The 12560-nt window shown below is 37.8% G+C and overlaps 1 protein-coding gene across 3 annotated transcripts in view; it reads right to left on the bottom strand.

Annotated features, from left to right (window-relative positions):
* The window catches only part of LOC108989043 (chromatin modification-related protein EAF1 B-like), a 28515-nt gene extending 16935 nt beyond the window's left edge, over window positions 1-11580 (bottom strand). For 2 of the 3 annotated variants that reach the window (XM_018962486.2, XM_018962487.2), the window contains exons 1-12: window positions 11272-11580; window positions 8811-9007; window positions 8640-8694; window positions 8459-8556; window positions 6922-8347; window positions 6680-6799; window positions 6146-6421; window positions 5025-5216; window positions 4628-4708; window positions 4347-4404; window positions 3751-4268; window positions 3575-3628 (exon numbers count right to left, since the gene is read on the bottom strand). In XM_018962486.2, coding sequence (XP_018818031.2) covers window positions 3575-3628; window positions 3751-4268; window positions 4347-4404; window positions 4628-4708; window positions 5025-5216; window positions 6146-6421; window positions 6680-6799; window positions 6922-8347; window positions 8459-8556; window positions 8640-8694; window positions 8811-8962 — 3030 coding nt within the window. In that variant the 5' untranslated portion in view covers window positions 8963-9007; window positions 11272-11580. The remainder of the gene's footprint in view (window positions 1-3574; window positions 3629-3750; window positions 4269-4346; window positions 4405-4627; window positions 4709-5024; window positions 5217-6145; window positions 6422-6679; window positions 6800-6921; window positions 8348-8458; window positions 8557-8639; window positions 8695-8810; window positions 9008-11271) is intronic. The other variant, XM_018962488.2, reaches the window with a different exon arrangement.
* Window positions 11581-12560: the final 980 nt, after the last annotated feature.

Genomic DNA, 12560 nt, shown 5'->3' with positions numbered 1-12560 from the left:
GCAAACAACAAATGAGAAATAGTAGTAATACCCCTACTCGAAGATCCCACTTGAAAACATCCTACAAAACAATTAGCCACCAACGTCGAGATCATCCTGCTTAGTGTCTCCATAACAATAACAAAAAGTAGAGGAGATATCGGATCCCCTTGTCTCAAACCTCAAGAGCTCGGAAAGTAACCCTCTGGGCTGCCATTGATCAACACAAGGAATCTTGTCGTAGAAATACACCAGCTGATCCATGACCTCCACCTCACCCCAAAACCACACCTACCCATAGGAGAAAATCTCAATTAACATAATTATACGCCTTTTCCATATCTAGCTTGCACATAATCCCTGAACTCCCAACCTTCAATCTACTGTCTAGACATTCATTGGCAATTAGAACCGCATCAAGAATCTATCTACCCTTTACAAATGCATTTTGAGGCTTAATTACAATCTTCCCCACCACCACACTTAACCGATTAGCAAGTACTTTAAAAATAATCTTGTAAGCTCCACTCACCAAGCTAATAGGCCGATAATCCATAATCTCAGTAGCCCCCACCTTTTTAGGTATTAATGCAAGGAAAGTGGTATTAAGACTTTTCTCAAATTTCCCAACCGAGTACAACTCCTGAAACACCTTCAAAAGATCTTCTTTTATCACCTCCCAACATTCCTGAAAAAATCCCATAGAGAAACCATCGAGTTCGGGAGCCTTATCTTTTACCATATTTCTTACTACCTCATATACCTCTTCCTCCTCAAATGCTCTCTCCAGCCTATTTACATCCCCCGTCTCAATAGTGTCAAAAATCAAACCATCAAGAGTAGGCCTCCACCCCACTTGCACAGTAAGGAGCTTCTCAAAGAAATCAATAACATGATCTTTAATAACCTCCTCTTCCCTGCACTCCACCCCCTCAATTTTCAGTACCTCAATGTTATTATTTCTTCTATGCGAGTTTGCAATTTGATGAAAGAACTTCGTACCCCGATCCCCTTCCCTTAACCATAGTGCTCTCGACTTTTGTCGCCAAGAGATTTCTTCTTGTAAAATAATCCTCTCAAGCTCTGCGACCAATACAGTCCGTTGTGATTGCTCCTCCTCAGAAAGTGGCCTCCCTGCTTGGAGTGTTTCTAATTCCTGAATTTCCATCCACTTGGTATTTTTGTTCTCCCTTACGTTTTCAAAAGACTGTTTATTCCACTCCTTCAGGTATCTTTTTAAGGCTTTCAGTTTGTTGGCAAAAATGAAACTGGGTGTACCATTGAACTGATAAGAAATCCACCATTGTTTAACCCTCTCCACAAAACTTTCTGATTTCGGCCACATATTCTTGAACTTAAAGTATCGTCTACCACTATGACTGCCTCCACAATCCAGCAAAATAGGCCAATGATCCGAATTTAAACGTACCAAACGCTTTTGCCAAAACTCCGGAAAATGGCTTTCCCAATCAGGTGAAATTAGAAAGCGATCCAACCGAGACCAAGTCTGGTTATTTGACCACGTGGCCAGGCCCCCTAAAAGAGGAAGGTCTACCAAATTCAAGTCAAAGATACACTTTGAGAACTCCACGCTTGCAGGCCTCAATCTTCTTCTTCCCAAGCGAAAGCTTGGGAATCTCACCACATTGAAACCCCCCCAATACACCATAGAAGATCCCACCAATTATGAACCCCTGCTAATTCATCACACAATAGTCTTCTGTCGACGTCTAGATTTGGTCCATATACACCTGCAAAAGCCCATAAGTAATCATCGGACACATTTTTAAAAGAGCGCGCTATCCTATATCTCCCTATATATTCCTCCACTTTCTCCACCACCCGCCTATCCCACATCACCACAATTCCTCCTGATGCCCCTATTGAGGCCAAAAATACCCAATCCACATGAATACCGCTCCATAAACTCCACACAATCTTCCTATTTATCATTTTCATCTTCATCTCTTGTAAACAAACAGTGTCAGCTTTCCACTCACGAAGCAAGTTCCGAACCCGATGGCGCTTATCTATCTCGTTAAGCCCACGCACATTCCAAGACACAATCTTAGGCTTCATTTGGGAACAGCTAGCCCCTTCCCTTTTACCCTACTCCTATTGGAGCTCCCCTCCGAATTCATCAACCACGCCAATTTTTTGAGCTCCCGAATTTTTTTCGAATCCCCCTTTCTTTTTTGTTGATGTCCAGCTTCCATAGCAGTTAACAATGCTATAAACTGCTCTTCATACCCCTCACAATTAATCCCCACATAATGTTGAATTTCTTTCACCTCATTAATGACCCAATCTGAGGCTTGGTTTGAATAACAGTAGTTCAATGGAATAGGAATCCCCCTCCTATTAATCTGATAATTCTGAAACTCTTCACCCACCGAAATCACATCCAAGCCCACCTGGATGGAATAGGAATCCCCCTCCTCTTGAACTATGTTTGGATACATAGTTCTTACATGAACCATCCTTTTGCATGATCTACCTCTTGGGATGGCCAGATAACCTTGCCTACATCCACCACCGAACCCTACTAATGCCAAATATATGCCATAACCCCTAAGGTTTGGCTCAAGTGGTAAAAGCCTTGGGCTTGGAGGTATTGCCCCCCCTCCAGGTCTAAGGTTCAAATCCCCTTGGGTGAAAACAATCTCTAGGGGTCATCAAATTGGAGAATTTTCTCCTTAATTACCCAAAGTGCACTTGCGGAAAACTCCTTGCACCCCCAGGATTAGTCTGGACAGTGTTCTCGGACACCCGATGCCAATCAAAAAAATATATATGCCATTTTCATTTGAGCACCATTGGACCCTATAGTACCATTTACCACTTTGAATTTGAGAAATCTTTCCATACTTCCTCATCCATTAAACCCCTTCACAAAAAGCAGTAGCCAGTCTACACATATCCTCCCCATCAAAATTTAGTGAAGAGCACCCTTCCTCCACTCATTAATTTTCTAAGATCAAGAGCGGTCAATGGATAAGCTTAGAAACTTAGTTTTTAATACTTTACTCCATGGGTCAATTGTAATTGATTTTCATGGCATGACTTTTCATGAACTCCTTGAATCACTAAACTAGCACGCTTAGGCATTGCTCTTGTATATGTCTCACACACTTGTCACACACTTGGGCTCTTGTTTACTCTTTTGAGACATAAAAATTTGTTTAATGAAAAAAAAAAAAAAAAAAAAAAAAAAATCCTTCCCACTACGAAATCCTCCTCAGCGACGAACTCTTATCATCTTCAACTTCATAATGGCCCAATTTATAAACACCTTATAACGTTAAAGAATAAAGCCCAAATTTAGAACACTATAATACAGAGAAACAGAACAGTGCTTTAGGTTTTGCATTTACTCTGATTCCAGTTCTTGGCTGTACTTGTGCTGTTCTTCAAGAAGTAATATACATGACTACAATCATTTTAGTTCAATTTGTTAAAAAGAATAAAGTTTCATGAAATTTGAAACTGTATTCAATGAAAAGAACAAAGGTCGTCAGCTCATCAAAAATAGCAGAATCAGATTCATATTATATTAAACAACTTTCAATGAAAAAATGAACAGAACAACGATCACCTGTTCATTAAGAGCAGCAGAATCCAGCTGCCATCCAAGGCCATACGTAGAAGCCTGCAACCATATAAAATTTAAGAAACTTAACAGAGGTAAAGGAAGAACATAAGAAGCAAATAATAACAATTTTTTGGTAATAAAGAAGCCCCTGGTGTCTGCTGACAGGAGTTCTTATGTACCAGATGCTTTGCCTTCTTCTTCTTTTTAGGCCTCATTGATGATGTTTCTGCAAAGTCATAAGGCAAATGCTTTTCGAAGCCCCCAACTGACTCAACCTCAGCACTTTTCTGGATCTGGTATCCACCATGCAAAGTACTCTGGTCATCTTGACAAGAGTTAGTATCTCCACTTGAAGCATCAGTCTTAACTTGAGCCTGTACAGTCCCAGTTGTTCTAGCACTGAAAGGACTCAAAACCCTTTGCCTAGTAGCAGTGCGCAGGCGTTTGGTAGGAAATGAACCAAGATGAAGACTGGCAGGCCTTTTTCCGATCAACATCGATTGTTGATTTCCAGTTGTGCATTGTCCAAATGGCAAATCAGCTCCCACTTCATATGACCTCGAAGGGTATGACTTCAATTTCTTGCGTTTCTTCTGGGAAAATTTTGATGAATTGCTACCTTCAAAGGCTCCAGGCAAAGAAAACATTCCTGTTTCTCCTTCATCCTCATCATACGCACTCTCTTCATATGCATACCCTGAATTTGAAAATAAACTTGTAAGGATCACTAGACTGATCAACAAGGACTGATAGATTGCAGTAGTCTCAACAATACCTGCTGCAGCATCATAAGCTGATGTCTCAACTTCTTCTTGCATGGCACTCACAGTTCTCTGAGATATTCAATTTAATCATGGTAAGAATATGATTGCAAAAGAAATATCTGCTTATGTGAAATACATTCAGAATAATACTGTCTTTTGCCAATTAAAACATCAAAGTCACCCACAACCACAGAACAAATGAATGAATGCGTAGCAAAAAGATATATAGGCAATCTTATTCACAATGTAAACATGAATGGAGGAAATAGTTTCAGAAAAAAAATATATTTACCTCAGATTGTAGCAGATGAGATTCAATAGATTTTCTGTAGGTCTCCAATGCACCAAATGGAACAGAATAGAAGAGGCACTCCTGCCAATGTATAAACTAGTGTAAAATATTTGAAAAGGAATTTTGATCTAATATGGAAAGAAAATTTTAATAGAAACAAACATGCGAAGTCATCTTTACAAGGCAGCCTAGCATTTGGTTATCAGGAAAAAAAACAAGGCAGTGTAACGTATGGCAAGCCTAGAAGGCTTTCAAGACATAATAACCAACCTAGCACAAGAATAACAGCATATCTATGTCTGTAAGTGAGAAAGGAAGGGAAGGTCATAATGCTGGTTCACACACGTCAACATTGATAAGTTAGATAAATACAAGTACAATGAAACTTGGATCATACATCAGTAAGATGATCTTCCCATGAAATCTCCACAATTCCCATATCAGATATCCTGTCGGGAGTTGTTGGTGCCAGCACTTGAAGAGAAGGACCGAGAGAGCTATTATATTTCAAAAATCTAGTTGCATATCCCATTACAGCAATTGGAGTATTTTGTCTGGGATATTGTGTCCCCATTTCTTTGCTTGTCTTCTGCCCATGACCACAAAAATAGTTATCAACAAGTACACCAAGATAAGATAAAAACTCTATTACTTGGAAAACAATTCACTTGCATTCTGCCCAGAATCACAAATTATAGGGGAAAAAAGACAGATTATTAGACAGTATTATATCTGCTGTAAAGTAAGACAAAACTGCGAGGGCATACGAATAAGAATTTTTCAGCAAAAGAAGACACTCATCTTAAAACCAAAGGTCCAATGCTCCAGTTGATAAACAGATCAGAAGCTACAAGATACATCACTCAAACTCAACACATCCAAGCTAGCATCATATCCAAGTACTAAAGGACGAAACATCTAAAACTTAAGTAGTTTACATGCCTTTTAAAGGTAGTTAAAAGGATCAGATCTATATTATTGAACATATGCTTCAGAACATCCAGCCCACTTCTGCTAGTTTATGAGGTTCAAATCCAACAAAAGTCCCAGAGAAAATCCACACTCCTAATGATCAATTTATCTCCCATGGTTCCTACTCTCTTGACTTGAAATCAGTATATAAAAGAAAGTAAACTGCTACTCCATCTTTCCATACGAAAAAGACTATCCACATACTGCTGCAAATAGACCTGCCTCTATCTTTCTCCAAAAAACCGTCTCCATTTTCCAAATGTTCTCTCCTTCAAAATTCATTACTGACACTTCATATATACTTTTTTTTTAGTAAACCAAATTTGTATTGATTCATATGTACTTTTTTTTATAAGTGAATTGATTCATATATACTTAGGACATGAAATTTAAACAACCATAACCATAGAGCTAACTGCACTTTATGATAAATATGTGATAATATAGATGAGATATTAGAAAAGAAAAAAGTTGTGGGACAATGAACAACGGCTAAATATCAAACAAACACACAAGAAAAGAGGGTCACAAGTAAATAACCCGCACCGTATCAGATCCTTCAATCTTGTCCTTAGAAACTTCATCTCCATCCACCTTCCTTGATCCAAACGAACTGTACTTGCAGTTCTTTTGACCAACACCTGGATTATCACTATTTGAAATAACCTCTGCTGAACACCAAAACTGCATGACAGCCTTTGCCAAGGTGTGAGCTACTCTTTTTAGCTCCCAAAATTGATTTTGTTTTTTGAATCTCAGCTGAGAAGTAATAGCAACCCGCCGACATATTTGAGCAGCAGCATCTACCTTCCAAAGACGCTCCTATAACAATAATGAGGGAAACAGAGTTACAGCAGGGATATAGTCGGATATGGTTAACCACAGAAAGTTTTGGACAAAGAGTATATTTCCAACTAGGATTGCGCCTTTGTGCTTTTTAATGAAATTCTTATTATTAAAAAAATGTACTTCAAACTGTGTGCACTAGAAAGTCCATACCAGACAAGATAAAATTCAAGAGAGAACGAAAGGTCCAAATGAGAAAAAATCTGAAAGAATGGAATTTCCATAAAATCATACCTGTGCAAAATCATTTGCCAGCCAAGCCATTTCCTCAAGAACAAAATCCCATTGAGATTTTCGCCGATTCTCCGAAAATAAAGTACAGACAGACAACTCTGCTATTCTCTTACGGTTCGCCTGTATATAACATTATGTCAGTCCTTTATAGCTTTATGGAGGATAAAGAAAATAGAAAAATTGCTTCAAACCACGCTTGAGAAAAAGGGGTCATAAACCAGAACAAAAGGTAAACTAAGAACCTCTATAGTTCGTGCCTCTTCCAAAATAGAATCTTCATGCGCCTTGTCTGTCAATTTTGAGGAGTTACCAGAATAACTTTGAAGGTCAGTGGCACCAGAAGAGTCCCTCCCTGACAAAGCAGCCCCTGGAAGCTCACGGTTCGAGATATCCATGGGTTCTTCGTGTCTGCCAGCACAAACGGTTTCCTTGCTAGGGTTGGAATTATCAACCAACACTTCATCCGCTTTCCCCTCAATATCTGATTCAGTATGTTTATTTTGTCGCATCCCCTCAATGTTAGAAGAATATGTCACCTCTTTCTGCAATTCAGGTCTATTTGTGTGCATCTCTTCCTCAACTTTGAATGTAGTACCATCTCTAGAGTGGTTTTGAGAAACAGAATCACAATGAGCATTGAAAATAAGACCACCATCAACCAGCTTGGTCTCGTTCCTTTTGTCAACACCATAGGACTTATCCTTTTCTTTAACCACCTCACCACCTACTAAATCCATTGTCTCTTCAAAATCTGAAGTTTGCTCCTTAGTTTTCCCATTAGATACAGCATTCCTAGTGGTAGTACACATGTCATTATCATTATTTACATCTACGCCTAGGCTAGTTTGGGTACCAGAGCACTCTGAATCTAAACCCTTCGTGCCAAATGCTGCATTACTATTTTGACCTTCATTAAGTTTGCTTTCTCTATCCAATTGAGTGCTGTCAAACCCATTCAGCTGACCAGATCTAGTTTCATTCTCTGCTTTTGCTGTAGTTGCAACAGGTGGATCTTCAACACTAGCTGAAACTACCAGATGCCTTTCTTGAACAAAATCAGGTCCCCCTGAAGCCATATCAACAGCAGTTTGCTGAGCATTAACTTGAGAAGGTTGATCGTGTTGATTATCCCTCGAGCTTTTGGGAGCCTTGGCATCCAACCTACCTTCAGGCGGGCTACTGCCAATAGTCTCTAGCGTTCGCAAACCGTCCACGTCCATATCCAATTGATTGTCAGAGGATATAATTTTTGAAACAATATCACCATTTGAACTAGCAGCCTTTAAATTGGAAGCAAAAGATAAATTTTGTTCCTTCGCATTGTTTGTTTCAGACATCATCTCCTTTCCATCCCTTCCATGAGAGCCATCACGGCTTGGTCTGGACCTATACCTTCGAGCATATGGGCGGAGAAAAGCTGAATCTTCAGATTCCTTGGCATTTTGACTCCCATCCATCTGAGAAGATTGCTCTGATGGAGGAATTTTATTTCTTCTACCAGGCTGTATAGAACTCCTCTCACCTTCAAGTAACTCATTGTCACCATCAAAAAGTAACAGATTATCAGCACTATTGGGTTCACAAATTGCAGGAACCCCCGGTCTACCACTACTCTCAACAGAATCTCCGTGAGGTGAGGCAGCCAATGCAAAACTACCTCTCGCTTCACTGATTAGCAAATAAAATGAGACAAAATGGATATAACTAACCTATCAGAAACAATTTTTTATATAATGTAAATCCATCACCCAGAACTACACAACAGTAAAAAGAATCTACCTGGTCACAATTACTTCTGGATGCTGATCGGTGAGTGAAGTAGACTGGACACTAACTGAAGCTGCATTCCCAAACTTAAAGTCCAATGGATTGCCACCCTGAAATAAAAAAATATTTAGGATTATTTTCATCCACAAACTGGAGTTTCATAAACAGCAAACGAAAGATCAAAATTCTGCACCTTCTCAAGAAATTCTAGCTCCCTTCTCCTTTCCTCACGAACATCATACTCCTGCCTGTTACCAAAAAGTAATATATCTTCTTACATACAAAATAAAAAACAGAGAATACACCGAGATAAAGAAATTACACTAATAAAGAGATTAAGCAAAAAGGAGCACGCCAGTATCACCTAAGTGCTGCTTGAGCTTTCTCAATTGCTGCTCGGCGTGGAGAGGTTTTCATACCAATACCAACCCCGCCATCAATAACTCCACCCATAGAATCAACCTCAGCATTTACGAGGAGGCCAGACTCTGAGCTACATCCATGCATACCTACCATTATACCTACAATCTTCCCCCTCCCATCTATTCAACATTCCACAAACTTGTGATAGCAAAAGACAAAAGGTCTTGTGAGAGTGAAGAAGTGGCTAAGTAAATAAATGTAAATCTTAAAATCGTAAATGTTGTTTTCAAACCAAACACCTTGAAATAAACCCCCTTTTACAAGTGAATATTCAGGTTGCATAAATGTCACATAAATGGAAATCACAAGTTAAATGATATTACAACATAGAAGTCACTCCAGACATGGAAATTTTTATTTGTAGGTAAATAAACTCTTTTTTTGATAATTTGTAGGTAAAAACAACTCGCAAACCCATATAGGATTGGACCCATTACCTCATCACCTTTTACAACTTATTTTACAGGGTGGAGATGCCATTTGTTCCACAAACCATGGGCATTCAAGACCTAAGATTCAAGGTACAGAAATAGCTGCAGATTTTTTTTATGAGTAAGCTAAAGATAGAATACCATGTTTTTTTTTATCTATAAACAAATTTTTATTGATCATAAAACTAGACAAAGGCCCAAGTATACGGGAGATAGAATACCAAGTTACCAACACAGAAACATAAAAATTTTGGCAGCTAATTAACAATTGCATTCTTTTATAAGTGAGCTAAGAAAAAATCACATAAAATTAAAGAGTGATACATTGGGAGGCTATCCAATGCCAAGCCCTGACATCATGTCATGCCTGCTGGGTTCATCAGTTTAATTCAAGAGTATTGGCCAAAAAAAAACTCTATAAAAAATGCATTAAAGCTCAAATTATTGGAATTACAGATTCAATCAGCTATTAATGCATTGAACATAAGAATTTTGCACCAATAAAATCTTGTCAGCTTCAACAAGTTTCTAAAAAAATTCACTACAGAAAAGGAAGCTAACGTATAGAAGAATCCCACTTAAAAAGTGAAGCATAAGGATTTACTCGATGTGCTTCTCAAAACAAGAGGGTAAAAAAATTGTTTGCATGGACATCTCCTCAATAGCAAAACTTGCCCTCGTTTGGTTACACAGATGAGATGAGATGAGATAAAAGTTGAATAAAATAATATTCTAATATTATTTTTTAATATTATTTTTGTTTGGAGATTTGAAAAAATTGAATTGTTTATTATATTTTGTGTGGAAGTTTGGGAAAGTTGTAATGATGAGATGAGATCGTTTGAGCTGTGTAACCAAACTAGGCCTAAAATCATGAGAGGATGTTTGCTTACACATTCGCATTGACCACATATAAATGAAATGCATCATAAATAACAGGCTGCACTACCAGGAGAAATCTGCTTATATTCTAGTAATGCAATATATAAGCACAAGCTAGAGGAACTTGCAGTAAGATAAGCACTTAGGGGGAAAATCAGCACTAATAAGGTCTCATTCAATCTGAAAGAAATTTAAAACATCTCATATACTGGGCATTAAAAATGATTTTAAAGGACATGACAAAGCTGGCTAGATGCCAATTCACTTTTCTTCCCAAGGTTTTGGATTGCCGCCATTCCCCTCTGTAAGCCAAGAATGAGACCCAGTGAGGGATGTCATAATTCCCTCAATCCTCCCCTAGGTATTAGGGTTAAACTCCTTAGTTAGGTGCTCCTCTTGTCACCCTGTGTACTTGATCAACGCCCCTTTGCGCATTTAATAAAATTGTCTTTCTTATAAAAATAGTACTGCATTGCTAACCACAAATTGTGACAAGCATTTAACTATCAAACTAGTTATTATCACTACAAGATGGCGTCTAGTTGATACAGTTAAGTAAAATAACGGAACAACTGAATTGCCAGTCAAAATTAAAAAATTATGCAACAAATGCATTGTCAAATCACGGTTTTTAATAACTGTAAACAAGATTCACTACATTTATATGGACACTCGTTATAGAAACTCACATCCCATGAGCAACACTTGCATGCAAGGGCCTTGCCTGCATTGATTCTCCATCAAATTCTCGTAACATTGGGAGAAATCCATTACGGACCAGAATCATTAGCTTACCACTTAAACACATGCCCCCACTAAGTTCCCCCCGATAGGCACACTATTTATGACTTACAATAACATATAATATAACATCTTCACAAAGAACGTGACTTACTGCTTCAACCTTCAAGCATTTGATCACAATGCACAACAGTCGCAAAAAACTAACAGAATTCACATGAATTGACTATAACAAATTATAAAAACCTAATGCCATTCAACCCCCCGCAATACGCACCAATTTCAGGACTCTAGGGTTTCATAACCACGGGGAAGAAAACCACACACCAAAAGAGCAACAAAAAGTACCTGAATTGGGGCGGGAGACTTGAAATTAGGAACACTTTCTCTCTCCTAGGGTTTTCAACACGAACCCTATTCCCAAATGAAATCAACACGAATTTACCCTAGAACGCAAAACGCCCCCGCAAATGCCAGCCATGAAAGCGTATCTACGTCTTCTCTCTGTCTCTACCTTTCCCTCTAGTTTCTAGGGTTCGGTTCTTCCTCGTTCTCAATGGCGCATAGGCTTTGGTTTGGTAAGGTTGTGTTCGTGGGGAGGGGTAGGGGGGACTATGCGACCTCTGCGAATAGTGGGCTGGGCATGGAGAAGACGAAGGAGACGAAGAAGAAGAGGGCTTTTAAGAAATTGGACGTCCTTTTTGGGCTTTTTATTATTTGATCAAATAAATATTTAATGCTAGTAATCGAAAATAAACAAATATGAGTTTGTTTTTTTTTTTTTTTTTCCAAAACAATTATTTATTATTAATATGAGTTTTTTTTTAAGTTTCTTTGGTAAGAAAGATTAAACTATATTTTTCATAATTTTATCATTTTTTTGTGAATATATATATAAATATATTTATATCCAACTTCAAGACCATTTATGACTGTACATATTTAATTAATAAATAGAAATCATAACACAAATTAAAAATAATAATCTTCCATTTAAACTTATTCCAAAGTCTGATGGACCGTTTTGCCTCCCTTTTCAACGCTACCCATCCACCATGCTGCAAATTGTTAAGCAACAATTTTTGCATCTTCACTCAACTATCCATATGGGCACCAACTTTATTCTTTTTGTAATGCCTAAATTGAGATGAGAGCTTCTTTAATTATATAATCGAATTTGATTGTACAATTTTAGACAAAGATAGACACGTCATATAAACTTTGCACGCTTTAATCACATGACTCTTATAAGATTTTCACACAATATACTATCTATCTGAACGATTCAATTTAATCAGATAGTTAAAAAGAAACCTTATTCACATAGAACTATCTCCCAGACATCTTCTTCAATGACGATATGTTGTAGTTAGGGGTAGCAATATGTGACACGACTCGTTAACCCAACACGAAAATGATATGATAGAAGCAGATTAAGGTTTATTCTTAACGAGTTTGGGTCAAAACGAGTTGACCTGTTAAAACACAATTGCTTAACGGGTCAACTCGTTAAGAAGGTTAAAGTTACAATTATACCCTTATACCTAAAAATAAAATTGTTGAAATTTAAATTTCGATATTTTTATTATTTGGATTGTAATTTTGGATTTGTAATTAGTTTTATATTTTTTTTTATA

The sequence above is a fragment of the Juglans regia genome, chromosome 10 (assembly GCF_001411555.2).
Source record: "Juglans regia cultivar Chandler chromosome 10, Walnut 2.0, whole genome shotgun sequence".
Classification (NCBI taxonomy): Eukaryota; Viridiplantae; Streptophyta; class Magnoliopsida; order Fagales; family Juglandaceae; genus Juglans; species Juglans regia.
The sequence above is the reverse complement of the archived record's forward strand: the minus strand, read 5'-3'. Positions and strand labels throughout refer to the sequence as shown.